This window comes from Abramis brama, assembly GCF_963993115.1.
Source record: "Abramis brama genome assembly, chromosome: 2".
Lineage (NCBI taxonomy): Eukaryota > Metazoa > Chordata > Actinopteri > Cypriniformes > Leuciscidae > Abramis > Abramis brama.
The window spans coordinates 53,471,772-53,490,341 of record NC_139964.1 but is presented as its reverse complement, the minus strand read 5'-3'; the positions used below and the strand labels follow the sequence as shown (position 1 = coordinate 53,490,341).

Here is an 18,570-nt window from a genome sequence, read left to right as displayed (position 1 = left end):
TAACAGCAATAAACTGAAGGATTCGTTTTCTGTATGAAAGTACAGTTTCTCTCGCATTGTTGGAGGAATTTTGGCCCGCTGTTCTTTACAACGTTGCTTCAGTTCATTGAGGTTTGCGACATTTATTTATGCACAGCTCTCGTAAGGTCCCGCCACAGAATTTCAATCGGGTTGAGGTCTCTGGTCTTTGACTTGGTCAGTGCAACACCTTGATTCTTTTCATTTTCAGCTATTCTGTTGTGGATTTGCTGGTGTGCTTGGGATCACTGTCTTGTTGATGGGCTCACATTTGATCTTACTGTAGAATAATGTACTACAAATTGTTTGGAAATGGCTGTGTAACCCTTCTCGGAATGATGGCAGCAACGATTGCTTCTCTAAGATCGTTGATGTCTTTCCTGCTTAGCATTGTGTTAACACACCTGAATGCTCCAGACCAGCCAAAACTTCTGATCACACTTGGTGATCACACTTGATGATGATTAATTAATCAAATATATTTGATTAGCAGCGCTTGACTGCAACTACCCTAAACACTGCATATACAGCTAAGAACAGGAAAATGAGGCTACAATACACATGGGCTCACCAAAATTGGACAATAGAAGATTGGAAAAAAGTTGCCTGGTCTGATGAGTCTCGATTTCTGCTGCAACGTTCAGATTATCTAGGGTCAGCATTTGGCTTAAACAACATGAAAGCATGGATCCATCCTGCTTTGTATCAATAGTTTAGGCTGGCAGGTGGTGTTAATGGTGTGAGGGGTATTTTCTTGGCACACTTTGGGCCCCTAGCATTTGAGCATTGTTTAAACGCCATAGCCTACCTGAGTATTGTTGCTGACCATGTCCATCCCTTTATGACCACAGGATATATATTCTGATGGCTACATCCAGCAGAATAACGCACCATTTCACAAAGCTCAAATCATCTCAAACTGGTTTCTTGAACATGACAATGACTTCACTACAGGCTATACCAAACAGCTTCCACACCAGATCTCAATCCAAGAATAGAGGATCCTTCCCAGCAAACACAGAACGTTGGCACAACGTACCCAACCTTCTAACAACGTTTTAACAACATGGCCAAAAGGTTGCAAATTTGTGGTTAATATTGAATTAGTCATATGTTAAAAAAATTATATACTTTTTAAATGTTTTTAATATGTTAAAAAATTATATACTTTTTAAACATGGCCACATATGAAATTTCAACATCATTCATAAATACTGGATCTCAACATCATTCATAAATTTGTGGAACATCAAGATATTTTTAGAAATGTGTTTTTGTGTAGGCTATGCAAGTCAGTGGTAACCAAAACTGGTTACCAACATTCTTCAAAATATCTTCCTGCAGAAGGCAGAAAGTCATACAGGTATGAAACTGCATGAGGAGGGTGAGTAAATGGTGACAGAATTTTCATATTTGGTAAACTATCGCTTTCAAAATTCACACACACGCGCTACTCATACACTCCAGTACAGTTGGTGGCGCAATGAGATTTCGTGTTCTCATTCCCAGATATGAAGACGCGCCTGGGCAGCTGATGCGGGCTCCCCTGACCTGTCTTTATTATGTCTAACTCCATAGGCCAATGCCTCCCTTTACTATCATGGGCAGTTTTTGCATGTATTTTTGGATGGTAACAGAGGACAAACCCGGACTTTCTGAAAACGCATGAGTTAGACGTGAAAAGTAAGTGTGTTTCAGTACTATGTGAGGCAACTGAGCTAGCAGCTAACAGAGTAGCATCTATCCTCCAACATAACTAGCTTAATTTATTAATTGCACCCTTTAAACAATCAGCTGCTATCAATTTGATCGCATCTGAATCGGTTTCCTTTTTTTCCTGTTAGCACATAAAATGTGTGTTTATAGGACACCCAGCCAATCTTGACATAAAAGTCGTTCTTTGTCTTATTTTGCAGTAACGTTACATGCGGAACGTTTGAAAAGGATGTAAATTACATTTTTGCATCAGACTAACAGTTAGAGTTTTGACGCAAATGATTTGCTTTTCTCCGATTTAGTTTAACGGAAACTACTGATGATGGTCAACGATGAGCAGATTACTTTACCACTTACAGAATTTACCCTGGTTACCAACCATAGCTTCCGCTGTACAGTTAACGTTATTGTTACTAACGTTACCATAACGGTGTTGGCAACTAACTTACCAGTTTTAAAACGTCGAAATTATACAAGATAGCAGACAGATTCTGATTCTGAAAGAGTCTTACGTTGATTGTTAATGTGATTAATAAGGTGGTCCCATTATAATATATGATGGGTTTAATGTAGATTGACATTCTTTATTTGTTTGTTTACAAATAATAACCAAAAAGCACGTGCAGTCAGGTTAGACAGTCTCACTTAATTAGTAACGTTAGTTGTGACAAATTTGTTATATTTATATACAAAATTGTTAAATTAAGTGATTGCTTCATCTGCATCAGACACTTTTACATAAACTTGTCTGTTATACACCATCCGCTTACCTTTTAAATTCATTTTAGAACTCGTTATCATTTACTGTAGGACACTAATCCAGACTGTTATGGTTGTGTTTTTTTTCTCTTCTCCTTTTTAGGAGAATAAAGGAGTGTGGTTAATAATGTTGCAGTAAACCATTGGTTGTTTTGAGTCATTTGCTTACTGTATGATGTGGTTTGATCAGATTTAGTGTGTTTGCTGCCACAGGACAGGAAATGAGTTGGTGTTTGTTACATGTATAAAATATAAGATTATTTGATTTATTGCCTAATGTCGTTTTTTACTATATTGATTATAAATGTAATTCTTTATTTAATATTTTTTTTAAGTGTCTGTTTCCTTGCGTATTAACAATTATCATTTTCATTTTATATTATCTGTAGAAATGTCTGTAGAAAACCAATAATAAACCAATATGAATAAACCAAATCAAAAGGATTCCATGTTAATGTTTTTTTTCTTTTTGTACTCACTATTTGTGTTAGCACTTTAGTCCACAAACCCTTAAAAGTTTGATTCTGTATGATGGATTACATCTACACAGAAAAATTGTAGTGTAGAAAAAAAATTCCACTCAGAAATTGCTAGTATTATTTAATAAAAAATTACAAAGAAATGGCAAGTAACACGTTGAATTAAACGTGAAATTTTGACACAAAAAGTCTAAAATAGCACTTTCTTGTGAAGCACTACAATAGTCCTGTTTTATTTACAACTTCAAAAATGTACTGTCTGTATTAGGTTTGCTGCGATAATCGGTGTTGCCGGTGTTAAACAGTGTTTAGCTGCACACTGATAACATCAGTTGCACACTGCGGCAAATCATCATTTTGATATTTATACTATAGTAATAAAAATCATTTAGCTCAGTTAGAGAACAGACACTACGATTAAAAACTGAACGCATCTGCTCAATTCATATCAACAGTAGTCAGATTTCATTTAATCACATGACGAGAGTGAGGTGAGCTGCCTGACAAGACAATGGCGGAAGTAAAAAAAAGAGGGAATATCTCCAACTTCCCCCTCCCTCCCGGTACCAGTGTTGTCACACGTCAGTTAACCTGTGGGAAAATGTCCTCACCGTCACATCCCTAGTCTGTATTGTTTGAGCATTAAATAGTTCCTCATCTTAACGTTCCTCTTCCTTATTTGTTTTCAGGTCATGGATTTCCCAGGGCACTTTGAGCAGATCTTCCAGCAGCTGAACTACCAGCGGCTGCATGGACAGCTGTGTGACTGTGTGATCATGGTAGGCAGCCGTCATTTCAAGGCCCACCGCGCCGTGCTTTCCGCCTGCAGTACGCATTTCAGAGCCCTGTTTACTGCTGCCGAGGGAGACGCCAGCACGAGGATGATCCACCTGGACTCCGAGGTGGTGACAGCTGAAGCATTTGCTGCTCTCATGGACATGATGTACACATCCACACTGATGCTAGGAGAGAGTAACGTTATGGATGTCCTGTTGGCTGCTTCTCATCTGCATCTAAACGCTGTGGTGAAAGCCTGTAAACACTACCTTACGACTCGCACACTGCCCATGTCTCCTCCGGCAGACCGTGGTGGGCAGCATCACGCTGAGCAGCAACAAGCAGCAGCGGCTGCGAACTCGCATCTCCAGCGCTCATTTCTGCTGCAACAGCTCGGTTTGAGCTTGGTCAGTTCTGCCCTGAGTGGGGCTGAAGATGGGGGAACAGGGACCGGGAGGAGAACGGGATCAGGGTGCGGTAGCGGGTTGGTGGATCAGCATGGTTCTTCTCACCCGACACGCCGTTTCCTGAAGCGCAAACAGCCCATGACCCTGACCGCTCCTGAGCGGGGGAGGCCGCGCATCTCCTCACAGGTGGGGATGTCGGAGGGCCGAGAGGGTGGAGAGGAGCTTCTGTCTCCAGATTCCCACAGTAAGATGGTGGATGAGGTCGTCGCTGGGATCATTCCTGGGGATGGTGGAGGTTTACTAGAGCAAGATGAGTACAGAAGGGGACTGAACCATGAAGACATGCAACTTCCCAGCCAGTCAGATGGAGGCAGGGGAGCAGGACCGGAAAAAACGTTGCTGCTGCCGCGTAAAGAGGAGTACCCTGATGCGAGCCATCACCATAGCGAGGGGATAAAGATAAAGAATGGAGGTGAGGAAGAAGAGGAGCAGCAGCACATGCAAGTCGTGGTGAAGAGTGAGCCGCTGAGTTCTCCTGAGGCTGTTGATGAGACTAGCGATGTTACCTCTCAGGCTGAAGGGAGTGACCAGGTAATTGCTTTTGATATTAAGCTTGTGGGACTGTAACATATTTTGTTACTGGATTTTAGGGCCCGTCCACACGGAGACGCGTTTCGCTGTATACGTATACATTTTTTATCGTATTGCCGTTTCGTCCACACGGATCCGGCGTTTTCGGAGACTGAAACCGCTATTTTTTTTAAACCGGGTCCCAAGGTGGATAAATCTGAAAACGCCGCCCTTGCGTTTTCGTGTGTACGGCCAATCCGTACATTTTGTGAAACGATGATGTCATCACACCAAGCGTCAACTAGTCAGACACTGTTAAGTCACAGCAAATACATTTATGGTTTTTCATATTGTTCAACAAAGTTCTTGATAAAAAAAGAAAAAAGAAAAGAAAAAAAAGAAGCTACTGTGCCTAATATTATTGCTGTATACAGCGCGCAAGGTTTATGCGCATGCTTTAAGTCTTCTTCTCCGTTTTTAGTGTATGTCTGTGGCAGAATTACAGCGCCACATACTGGTCTGGCATGTATACTACATCGTTTTGAGTCGGTTTCAGTGGTTTCGTGTGTACGCAGATATTTCTTGAGACGACGCCGTGTTTACGGAATTTTTTTTTTGAACGGGGAAAAAAACATATTGGATAGGGAAAGCTCTGGCTTCGTGTGGATGTGGTCTTATAGTTGGGTCATATATAGCAATTCCGTGACCGTGGAGAGGGAAGGTTCGTTTCTCACTGGATTTGTCATCTATAAAGGTTAAAGAAAAAAAAATCGGGTCATGCAATTCATAAATTATGTAGATTTATTGATTTGACCTATTTTTGACCTTCAAATTCAAGATGGCCGCCAATTTTTGGCTCTTTAAGGCGAGACACTACAGGTGAATAGGGTAAATTTTTTAACTTGCAGATATCACCATGAAACTTTGCCAGTTGCTTTGCAATTACTCGCATGAATAGGAGGAAAAAATGTATTGCAAGTTTTCTGTATTTTTTTGTTTAAATATGCTAATAAGGCTATATCTAATTAAATATGTGCTAATTTGCATATATTTTGAAGTGACGAATCTGACCATTAGAAAAAACAAGGTTCAAAATGATTTGTGCATTTTGTTGATATATTCAATGAAAAGACATTACAAGATGCATTACAAGAATATCTCCTTTTGAACCCTGTAAATCAGAAAATACTGCCAATAGCCTTAAATTCATTTCGGCCCTATTTTTAGCCATAAAATGTCATATAAATCAGGCCAAGATTGATGTATCAACAAATCCCTCTGGACAAACCACAATATAGTTGCGAATACAACTGTAAAGTTTGGTGTGTATACTCACCTATAAAAGACAAAGGAGATTATTTAGCTTGGAGTTGTTTTTTATTAACATTTTAACAAAAAGACTTTTCATCTGAATCTGTTGAATCTCCACACTGACTCCTCTCATCATCACTGCTATTCTCATCTGAGCAGTCATGAGGTGTGAGCTGCTGGAGCAAGGGGGGCAGGGTGTGACGCACTGGTCGACACTTTCCGTTCACTAGCTCCCAGCCGTGACCAATGGGAGAAGGATGCTCTTGCAGGTTGTAATGGAGCTGGCAATATGTAAGGTAGTTTGTCCTTTCCATATGAAGATTCAAAGAATCCTCATCAGGTGGGAGACGGATTGTATATTTATTCTTTAGTTTGTGCCATTTGGAAAGTCTGGCCTGCCCGCAGCTCACATCTGCACTCTCATCATAAATGATGGAGAGGACAAATGCCTTCATATCTGCTCTGACTTCATGTTTTAATTCCAGGCTCTCACCCACTCGTCCCAGGAGCTCTCTTGCCTCAGAATTGATCTTCACCTTCTCCAACACCTTCTTCCCATGCCCATAGAACCCTGAGGTATGGTCACTACCAGTGATCACATGGAGAGGTATGATGATATCTGCAACCTCTTCCGAGAGCATGGCACGGCAGTTGATTAACGCATGCTTACGTTTAATCAGCAGATCACCTCTGACTTGCTGCGAGACGTAAGCTGCTTGGACATACACATCTGTGTCCTCGCAGTCTAGAACAACAGGCCCAGTGTACTTACTGGCTCTCACCTTTGCATAGGCAGAGAGAAGCATTGTATCTGCTTCTGGATGTCTGAAGACATAATCCTCATTTGCCACACCAGTTCTCAGGTTGGTTGACGTTTCTCTCTCACAGTATTTGATGTCACCATGCACCTGACCCACTTGTTTTTTCAGCTGATCCTTTACAAGTTTCTGTAGTCTGACCTTGTTTCCGGAATTAACCATGAGTTGATTGAACTCAGCAGCACCTGGGAACCTATCTTCGGGCTTAGGGAAAATATTTGGTCCTTTTGGATATTTTGCTGCCCGACGATCGTGCTCATCATCCTTGATGCTGAAAGGAAGGTCATATATGTCATTGACAAGGATGATGAGGTATGCGTTGGCGTGGCGTGAGAAGATCATAGCACAGATTTTATCCAAGTAGTCACCCCAGTGGTACTCTGAACCGTCCCGCTTCCGAGACTCACGGTCTTCAGGTGTGGGGGTGGCAAGCCGCCAGATCAGCCCCATGTCCACAAGGCTAATGTGGTCTCTTGGTTTTTCACTTACTGGGTCTACCTTGAAGAGCTCTAAAAACTTGCTCTTCACAGTCTTGCGCATTGACCCATCTACATTGTAGAGTGAAAGGCACTCCTGAGTCACTCTCCTCTCAAGGGCTGATTCAAGCTGGATCATTCCTGATCCCTCTGCAAGGTCCACAAGAGCTGCCAGCCCCAATCTCTCCATATCGGCAACCTTCATATGAGCACCAGATGGTGTACAGATCATTTCTCCAGCGAAATTTCGCCTCTTATTCCTGTGGATGGTTGCAGTGAGAGGCTTGATCTTTGTGAACACTCGATCTTGCAGGAAGGTTTCAACCTGAGATTGGCCATCTGGAAGTGCAGTCTTTAGGTCATGCACTAACTCTGGTGAGGCGACCAGGCCAGACTGTAGCGACCTCAGTGTAGGTGAAGAAATGTCAAAGGGCTCAGCTTCAAAATCCTTCATGCATGCCAGCAGGTCCTGAACTGCCTGCTCATCCTTCTTCATCCTTGCTGGCTGGCATTCAACATGCTGCCTATGGCGGCGCTGGCACTTGAGGCTCTTCTTTACAGTAGAGTTCACCCTTGCAACGTTGTTTGCATTTCTTGTTGTTGAGAACAGTTGCTTCTCATTATGTAGAAGCTGAATCCATCCTTGCTTTAGCTTCGAGTTCAGATTCATGGTTGTTTCTATCCAAAGGTCAAGTGGCTGACAGGAGTAAGGTAGCCCGGTCATTGACTGGGTGAAGTGAATGTTGAAGAATACCCTTTTCTCATCTGACAGCGAAGAGAGCATTGCCCAATAATCTGGCAACCACCTTCCATAATCATGGTTGTCATATGCCATCAGTCCAGGCAGCATGTTGTATGTTGAAAGTAAGTACTCTGTACCATTTCTTGCATGACATGCATCAATACATTGTACAAGTGGGTCGGTCATCTCCAGGAACGAGACCCAAAAGTCTCCCATACACTCTGTTAATCAGCTCCTTTACATCACCATCCTCAAGATCCTTGTGAGCTTTCTGTAGAGCCTCCTGAGTTTCAGTGAGTGCATTGCGCAGGGTCTTGAGATGTGTCTTGATGTCCTCTGATAGCTCTTCATGCTCAAGAATGTTTGCTAGTCGTTTAAGAATTAGAGCCTCTCTCCAGAGCATGATGCAGCGCACACCCCGCCTGTAGTGCTTCCCTCGTAGTGCTTGGTCTACAGACCCCTCCACTACTACCCCTGCTGTAACCAGAGTGTCTGCCATTCCAGACCCCTTGAATCTCTTGTAGATGGCATAGATGTAGGACATCTGTTGGTGGAAAGCCCCGAGGATTGGGATAATGTCCTTGAACATTTGTGCATTCTCTGCCTTGTGCTGAACAATCGTCTTGTAGGTGGGCAGGTCACCAACAAGAAAGGAGAAAGGAGAAAGGCTTGCTCTTTTTGTGTGGTAGATGATGGCAGGACTGAGCACCACTGTATGCCGGAACCTGCTGCTCTTGAGGTGGTGGTCTTGAACCATCAGTGTTTATACGAGACAGTGCATGTATGACAGAGCGAGCACGCTGTGGAGCTGTGCCATTCACTGGTAGATCTATCATGAGACGAGCTGGTGGCTCACTCTTGCTACCAGCTGGACATCTGTACTGATGGACCTTTGTCAGCTCTGCACACTTCTGCATCAACTGTGCATAGATTTCCTTCTTGGAGAGCCTTGAAGCAGGAACTTCATCTGGTTTCTTGTTATAGCTCTCTGGCTGCACATACATAACATTTATTCGATGGGCTCCTGTTGAGTTGCCTGTCAGGGTGTCAATCTTGAAGTCATCATTGTCGATAATAACAATAGCTGGCTTGCCATCTGCAATCTCCTGTGGGCAGGTTGCTGATGCCTCTACATCCATCAAAGCCCAGTGGTCATAAAGGAGCAGCGTGTCTGCATAGCTGATGCAGACACCACTCTTGTGTAGAGTGTCTACCAGATCTTTACTCCGAGTCATGCCATGGATATTTACACCCAGGTTGATGGCAGTGGTAGTGCGCTGTCCAGTAATGGTAGGTGATCATGGAGGCCAGACTGAGTGTGGCTGGGCTGAGGTCGGCAGTTTTTTTCTGAGGCTGTTTTAGCCAAGTCAAAAGCTTCAACAGCAACTCACACAACTGTTCATCATCCTCAAGATGATCAATGCAAGGTGGCCAGGGAACAGTAGGTGTGTCTTTGATCATCTTCGATAGCCGTGGTGCCAAGTTCTGGAGGAGCTGCTCATCGCTGATGCCAAGGGATGTGACTGCAGCCTCAATATAGTCACCTCCTCCCGAAACATCATAGACCCACTCGCTTTTGTTAAGCACACTTCTGTCTTTGAAGCCAATTTTCTCTGGATACTCATTAATGAGCAGGTCCTTGACATAAGATGATTTCACATCGCCCACTGCATAGCCATACTCACTGACTATGCGTTTGTAGTCTGCTAAAAGAGACTGTAGTGAACGGATCTCACGCTCAGTAAAGATGACAGAATCAACATGTCTAAAGAACAAATTCTTTGCCTCTGAGAGCGACACACTCTGTAGATGCATTGCATCATCTGGCTTGAAATCGGCATGGTGGATGTGCTTCATCCAACAGACATGGTGGTACATGATGTCATTTGCAAAAGGATCTGACAGTGCTGATGTTGACTCAATTAGCCTTGTGAGACGGCCCCTCAACTCTTCATCTTCTATAAGGACTGTGTAGCGCTTGAAGGTGCGCCATGCTGACTGTGTGTTGATTCTGAAGAGCTTGCTTCGCACTCTATTTGGGTGCCTCATGTCCTCACCTTGCATGCACCACACACACTTTGTCTTGTCATGGAGAGGCCCACCCACAGATGAACGCAGGCGCTTTGGTGATGGTCCCTCTGACTCTTTGTAACAGAGAGCCTTCTGAACTGGGATTTCAGTACTTGAACACTGAGCAAAATCATTTTCTTTGTTTTTGCGTCGTCTGGCTTTTTCAAGCTTGTCTGAAGATGAGATGGAGATATAACATGACTGATGTATATAATGATTCCCTGGCCCGTCTTGCCACGAAGTGGTGGTGTGAACATGACCAAATTTGTCAAGCCCTGACCAGTTTTTAGCTTTGGATTGTAAGCTGTCCCATTTTCCTTGGTTGATTTTATCAGATGACTCACAAGGCTTGGCACATTTCAGCACACATTCAAAGGACATTGTGCCTTGTTTTCACATAAACCTAAAAAGGGGGAAAAAAATACTGTAGAGAACCAATAGAAGCTAGTCATCAGCTATCTAGATAGGGTAGGCCTATTAGAGCTTAAACTAGCAGTGTAACCAGAATCATGTAAGCTAGCTACCTAACTTAGATAACACTAATAATCAATGATAACTTCTGCACATAACTTTATCTTTTTACTGTCATACTTTCATAATGATAAAATTCTCTTTGGACTAGTAAATAAGTTTGAGTATAATACTTACCTCAAACAAAGTGTCTCAATGCAGCAAGGAAATTTCCAGTGACATGTAACCGTGGAAACGTAAACATTAGGGCTGTGACGGTGGCAGTTTGTTTTTAAAAACTTTTAAAAAAAAAACTGCCACCGTCACAGACACTTTGCATTGAGACATTTTGTTTGAGGTAAGTATATTCACAATATTTACTTTTAATATCATTTTGTCATCCGACTTCCGCTGAACTGACACGGCACATCCGGTAGCTAGTTCAGTGAATATAGGTGAGTATACATACACCAAACTTTACAGTTGTATTCACAACTATATTGTGGTTTGTCCAGAGGGATTTGTTGATACATCATTCTTGGCCTGATTTATATGACATTTTATGGCTAAAAATAGGGCCGAAATGAATTTAAGGCTATTGGCAGTATTTTCTGATTTACAGGGTTCAAAAGGAGATATTCTTGTAATGTATCTTGTAATGTCTTTTCATTGAATATATCAACAAAATGCACAAATAATTTTGAACCTTGTTTTTTCCAATGGTCAGATTCGTCACTTCAAAATATATGCAAATTAGCGCATATTTAATTAGATATAGCCTGATTAGCATATTTAAACAAAAAAATACAGAAAACTTGCAATACATTTTTCCCTCCTATTCATGCGAGTAATCAACTGGCAAAGTTTCATGGTGATATCTGCAAGTTAAAAAATGTACCCTATTCACCTGTAGTGTCTCGCCTTAAAGAGCCAAAAATTGGCGGCCATCTTGAATTTGAAGGTCAAAAATAGGTCAAATCAATAAATCTACATAATTTATGAATTGCATGACCCAAATAGCCTCAGAAACCATGTATTATGCAAAACTGTGGCCAAAACCATTAAAAAGTTCATTTTCAGCTTGGCTGACGGCAGCCATTTTGGATATAGGGCTCTCAAAGATTTTCCCCACATTTTTGTGAGGGGCACCCCGACTCATTATTTTCTTTAACCTTTATAGATGACAAATCCAGTGAGAAACGAACCTTCCCTCTCCACGGTCACGGAATTGCTATATATGACCCAACTATTAGGCACACATGATTTGTGGGGTTTTCCAGATTGTCCCAGCTAAGTTAGTATTTTGGTTCCTGAATTTCCCCATGAATCAAACTGCATGCCTTTTCATTTTAGAAAATGAATATTCATTGTAGATTTATAACCATTTTCAAAAAGGAAATGCTGTCACTTGTTTTGTTTTTCATATTGTTCCTGAAAAATAAATATACACTTCCATTCAAAAGTTTAAGGTCAGAAAATTTTTTTTCTTTTTGAAAGAGTTGAATACCTTTATTTAGTAAGCACACATTAAATTGATCAAAAGTCGCAGTAAAGGCAAAGTTCAAACAAAAAAATAACCAGTTTGATAATAAGAAATGTTTCTTGAGCAGCAAATCAGCATATTAGAATGATTTATGGAACATGTCACATTGAAGACTGAATCTGAAAATTGAGCTTTACCAATGTCATCACAAAAATAAATTACATTTTAAAATGTATTAAAATATAAAAGGGTTAATAATACCAATATTTTACAGTATTATTGTTTTTGATTAAATTTACAATACATTTGTTGTCAGATTTTTCGTGAACAAAAGAAGCAAAATTAATCACTTGTTCCATTTTATTCCTGCTTCAAAATATATTGTTGAAACAATTATTGTTATTGACAGTTTATAGGCATTTAAGTAGATATGAGCTTCTATGCATATTGCCTACATACAAAAATAGTTGCCAGGGATGGACTTTGTAAATATTTTGTTGTAAATATTTAGTATTAGTAAGTAGTTAGTACTTGGTAAGAATGTGATGTTTCCTCAGGTGGAGCCAGTTGGAGAAAAGCTGGAGCTGAGTCCGGAGGGCAGTGAGCGCAGCTTCTCCGATCCCCAGCCCAGCTCTGAACTTCTGATTAAAGGAAACAAGGGATTAGGAGCAGGAGAAGACAGAGGAAGAAGAGAGGAGCTCACCTGCAGTGAAGCTCTGGAGTCCTCCTCCGGATTGCATATCTCCAGTTTCCTCAGCACAAAGACCTTTGCTGGCAGATTGGCGTCATCTAACCACACCCATAGTGTTGACAATGTTCCCAACACTACAACCGGAGAGTTTCAAGCAGACCACGATTCTGCTCGCTACTTCCTCCCTACTGATTCCATCAACACTGCATCTTCCTCTCTGCATCTTCCAGGCGAGGCTCAGGTCTGCTCTGACTTGCAGCCAGAGTCCCTCTTTCTGCGGCCACTGCATGATGGAATAGCATCATCCACTTCATTAACGGCGTCCCGTGGTGGATCTGTGGACCAGCTTGCGCTCGAGTTCCAGCGCAACATTTTGGGATTACAGACCTTCCCTCGTTCATCCAGGGGTGGCGCTGCAGGGTGCCACTCATACCGGCGCATCGCTCCCAAAGTTCCGCCAGGAGGTGCTTTAACGCTTACGGATGGCCCTCAGCAACTTGACGTTGCTTCCTCGTCTTCTTCCTCCTCAATGCTTCTCAATGGAGTGAACTTTGAGGGATCTGTCAATGTAGGTCAAAATGGTGGCAGCTCCAACTTGAACCCTCTACCCCAGTTGACAAGAGCCTCTGCAGATGTTCTGTCAAAGTGTAAAAAGGCGCTTTCCGAGCACAACGTGCTAGTGGTGGAAGGCGCCAGGAAGTATGCCTGCAAGATCTGCTGTAAGACGTTCCTCACTCTGACGGACTGCAAGAAACACATCAGAGTTCATACGGGAGAGCGCCCGTATGCCTGTCTGAAATGCGGCAAACGCTTTAGTCAGTCCAGTCACTTGTACAAGCACTCGAAAACAACCTGCTTACGATGGCAGAGCAGTGAAATGTCTAATGCCCTGCTCTAATCCATCACATTCACACGCACTCCAAAGACGCCATACAAGGATGACCGGCCACCAGTCAGTTTCTCTACTGTATGGGCAGACCTGTACACCATAATCTCACATCCACCATTATAGTAGCTTTAGTACCTTTTTAAAAAAAAGTGTTTTTCAACATTGTTGTATGTTCTTAACATGCTTTCAATTAACATGGCATTAATGGTACAAATTAAATGGATAGCTCACCCCAAAATTTTGTTTCTGACCTGACTTACTTTCTTCTGCAGAACACAGATTTTTTTATGCACAAATACAGTTGAATCGTTCTTCAAAATCTCATCTTTTGTGTTCGGCAGAAGAAAGTAAGTCATACAGGTTTAGTTCATTTTTTTTGTGTGTACTATCCCTTTAGGTTTCACTGTGATATGTTTTTAAAAGAATGGTGATGGAGAGGTCTGCTTCAAGCATTGCAAGCAGATGTCAGACAGAACCTTAGTAGCTGAATCCTGGATCATGATGATCAAAAGCTTTTTGAGTTTCAGTCCCTCTGTGGAAGTTAGTGTTGTATTGTCAGCTGTCTTGTTGGGGTATTTTTGCTTCAGTGTACCTTTAGGCCAGTGGTTCTCAACCAGGGAGCCGGGGCCCATTAGGTGAATTCGCTAACTTCCGGGGAACCCAAAGTCTTAAAATTATTTAAATTGAGTCACATTAACATAATCTTGACTTAAATGTTAAAGATACTTAAAATAGACATTAAACTTCATCATATTTTTGACTTTATTTTATTACTTTAGACGTACATATCAGCATTAATAAGTGGCCCTGTTGAAAATTGGTAAAAAGATGAGAACCGCTGCTTAAGCTCTGTTCCAAAACCAAGCGAGCTGCCTGGCCTTAAGGCAGTATCCTAACTGAAAGTGAAGCTCACATTGGAACATAGGCAGTTGCTTTGTTCACCACGCATAATGCTTAACATTACGGAGCTCCTAAGGTAGAGATGAGCAGCTCTGGTCCTGGAGGGCCACTGCCTTGCAGAGTTTAGCTCTATATCTAATCAAACAAACCTGCCTGTAATTTTCTAGTAATCCTGAAGACTTTGGTTAGATTTTTTTAAGGTATGTTTGATTGGGATTAAGGAGCTGAACTCTGCAGGGAACTGGCCTTTCAGGTCCGGAGTTGCCCATCTCTACCTTAGGAGCTCTGCAATGTAATGCAGTAAAGGACATGGTGATGGGGAAAAATTTGAGATGGGAGGGAAAAATATTTCATTGCTCATGAAACTCATTTTCTTGTAAAACATTTGGATTTTCCTGCAAAATGTTTCCATTCCCATTAATTTCCCAAATGAAACTTTCCATTTGCTTGCAAACTTACATTTCAATGCTTTTGTGTCCACTGACGCAAAGTTTCTCGGACAAACAGAAACCTTTTGCAAGGGAATGCAGTTTTAGAACTTAAGACTTTTTGCATGGTCTAACGCAAAAGCACTGAAATATAATTTCTCCTTCCATTTCAATTTCCCCATTAGGGGCTCTGTGTAGCTTACAGTTGATTCCAATGGAGTTTGACGTCAAGTCCCTTTTAAGGAAAGTCATTTCATTCGGCGGCTATATTTGACAGCTATTTCGGGTATCCAAGACCAAGTTCTGTCTACCTGAATGGAGAAATCCTGGAACCTCAAAACTGCTTGACCCTCTCACATTTAAATAACATAATTCAAATATCTTATGAGCTGTCCAAATTTTTTATCTTATGCTTAAATGGTGCTAAAAAAAGTTTCAAAAAAATTTCAGGTTAGTCCAACCAGTGCACATGTGCTGTCCTAAGCGTGTCTCAGGACACTGACTGTGGACTATGTCCACTGGTGCTTCTAACAGCAGTTGCAGTGATGCGATGACTTTACCAAATGCTGATTGGCTGGGACTTCTTCCATCATAATTTGCGTTGCACTTTCTCCCATTTATAGTAGAGTGCATCATCTTGGTTTGATGTTAAAATGTTGCTAAATAGTATTTTTAAAATATTTTAATCAGTACTTTAAGTATATTTATAATCATGCAACCATTTTGGATGCATTTTCTCCCCCAGTGAGCTTGGTGCAATGCATTCTGGTATTACCTCTGTTGTGTGGGATACATGCGATTCAGCTTTAGAATTTGGCCAAAATCATCAGCCTTCACACTGAGAAACTGCCTTTAAAGCCTTACAATGCTGTCTAGGTTGTAAGCTTGCTAGATCTTGGAACACAGCTAATATGTAGCAAATGGTTTATGAGATGTGTAGCCTACCAGAAACACTACTGGTACACTTTTACTGTTAAAAGGTCAAATAAAATGGCTTCTATTATAAGGCAACAACAAATAGGCTGTAAGAAGTAAAGCATTAAGAATCTGAAACAAGTAAGGATGACCATAGGTGGAAATAAAGCAAAATTGATTGAGAGCCTTGTTGCCCAGATCTCCCTAAACTAATAAACACCTAACTAATACTAACACCTAATGATTAAACACTATCTGGTGTTTTCTATGGACCACAGTCATTATGCGTAGAAACGTTTTGACTTATAGCACTGTGTATTTGTGCCTTTTTCTGTTGTATTTGGATGTTCTTATATTGATAAAGGCTGTGTATTGCATAGATGGACTTTCAGCCTGTTTTGCTTCTGGTAAAGCGTACATTGATGCCTCTGTGGCTCAAACTGCTATTAGTACTGAGAGAATAGTAGACTACAATGTTTATGGGTACACACTTTCCATATTCGCTCAAGCACATGCTTGGTGATTAAATTCATATTGAAGAATTTGAGCAAAATCAAGTGGTAGCTATTAGTCAAGGGTGTCACTTTAGAAAAGAATATTAAAGGGGTCATGAACTGGCATTTAAAAAAAAATGTATATTGTTGTCTGAGGTCAACTTATGACATTCGCTTGTTTTTTACATTCAAAAACATCAAAACAAATAAGTAATAGAATTTTCTAACCTGGTTTTGAGCCTTGCTCCTGAAACGCTCGGTGTTTATGGGCGTGCCGCATTAAAGACTTGGAAGTAAACGCCCACTGCTATGATTGGATAACAGTTTTGCATATTATAATGAGTTTCATGTAATGTGTGAATCGGTGGGCGGGGCTAAACAGGCAGTGTCGAAGTAGGCGTTGATCTTCTTCTGCGGAGGCGGTGTTTGATACCACTGATCTATATAGAATGACATTATATAGATCAGTGTTTGATACCCTTTGACGTAATAGTCTGTCGTTCGCTGTGCCTGGTGTCAATAAAAGCTTTTATTGGACTAACAAGAAAGTTTTCAGTTCTGAAACTTACAGGATATTCTTATTGTATGATGACCTCTTATATGTCAAAAGCTCAAGCAAAATTTGATTTCTCAGTTCATCACCCCTTTAATACATTCAAGTGCCTCTTTTGACCTTCCAGTGCAGAAGAGAGAATGTTAGTGAAAGAAAATACAACTTTTATGTAAAAATTGCACCTTCAGTCTTTAAGGCTTTAATGTTTTATGGTTTGTGGAGTAAGTAATCATATAGAATTTTAAAAATGATCCGTAATTTGCTGTAAATGAAAATAGATGTTCAGTCATTGTATTAGTGGTTGTTTATGGATACTGTTAGAGTTAATATTATATGATGGTCTTGTCTTAGTATTTTGTGCGAATTGTTGTCTTCTGTCATGTGTTTGATACTGTACTGAGAGGAGTCCTTAAATACTCATACTAAGTATAACCGTTAAGATTTAAAAGCTGCTTTTATAAACACATTCCAACCTGTAAATAAGCTATCTTACTGTAGATTTTTTGCATTTTATTTATGCCATCTGTTATTTGACTATAGTGATGCCTTTGCTTTCATGGTAAATATTGCACCTATATGAAATCTTGTTTGATTGGATGAACTCAAAAGTTCTGAATATGGAAAATCATAACCTAACCCCTTATCGAAGACTGCACATTAATCTAAAACAAAATGGAGACGTTTAAGTCTATAAATTATTGTACTTTATTTTTTCGGATTATTGAAATTGTGTTTTTTGTTTGTTTGTTTTTTTACATGAAGGTTATAACCTGTGTTTATGAAACAGTTCTGTTCTAACATTTCTAGTATAATCAACAAAATATACTTGGGATATCAGAAATTCAAAGCCTGTTTAAAGTAAACTCAGTTTACACATTAATCGTCACAAAGCAGATGACCTTAAATGTATCCACATATCATGTGTTAACTGTTACAGAAGTCATAGAGGACTGTTTCTTTAAATTAACTGAATCACAGTGGAAGTAAAACAACTGCCTTGTGTTTTTTTTTTTTTTTTTTTTTTTTTTCAGATCTAGAGATGCCAAAAGTGAAGGAATTTATGTGAGTTTGTGTAATGGCTATTAATCACAAGTTGTTAGAGCACTCCTTTTTTTCTACTGTTTAAAAAAAGAAAGAATTAAATAAATAAAATCATGAAGAATGCTAGACCTCTTTTTATTAATGTTTGTTTTTGTCCAGTTTGAAGAGGGAAGACTTAGAGTTCTAAACTTGTAACATATTCAAGGACCTAAAGACTTGCATGGACCTTCTGAGTTTGCTCTTTGTAGATCATTGATCTCAGACTGTGAACCTTGTCTGTGTACTCACAAACACTGGGCTTTTGATGTTAGAAAACAAACAAATTTAAAGGAATAGTTCACCCATGTGTGTGTATATATATGTATATATATATATATATTCTAGTATAGAAAAGAGCTGTGAAGATTTAGATTGTGTATGTACACATATAGACATACTGTATATATGATGTGTGTATACATACACACATATGTATGTGTATATATATATATATATATATATATATATATATATATATATATATATATATATATATATATATATGTATAGGTAAATATGTTTATATTTAATTTTGATGCTATTT

The 18,570-nt window shown here is 40.3% G+C and overlaps 1 protein-coding gene across 1 annotated transcript; it reads left to right on the top strand.

The window, feature by feature from the left end:
* Window positions 1-1,519: 1,519 nt before the first annotated feature.
* Window positions 1,520-18,113, top strand: zbtb5 (zinc finger and BTB domain containing 5). Its single transcript, XM_084091938.1, has 3 exons — window positions 1,520-1,701; window positions 3,662-4,747; window positions 12,634-18,113. Exons 2-3 carry the CDS (start codon window positions 3,665-3,667, stop codon window positions 13,663-13,665), a joined length of 2,115 nt encoding a protein of 704 aa, XP_083948064.1. The 5' UTR covers window positions 1,520-1,701; window positions 3,662-3,664; the 3' UTR covers window positions 13,666-18,113.
* The last annotated feature ends 457 nt before the right edge of the window (window positions 18,114-18,570 follow it).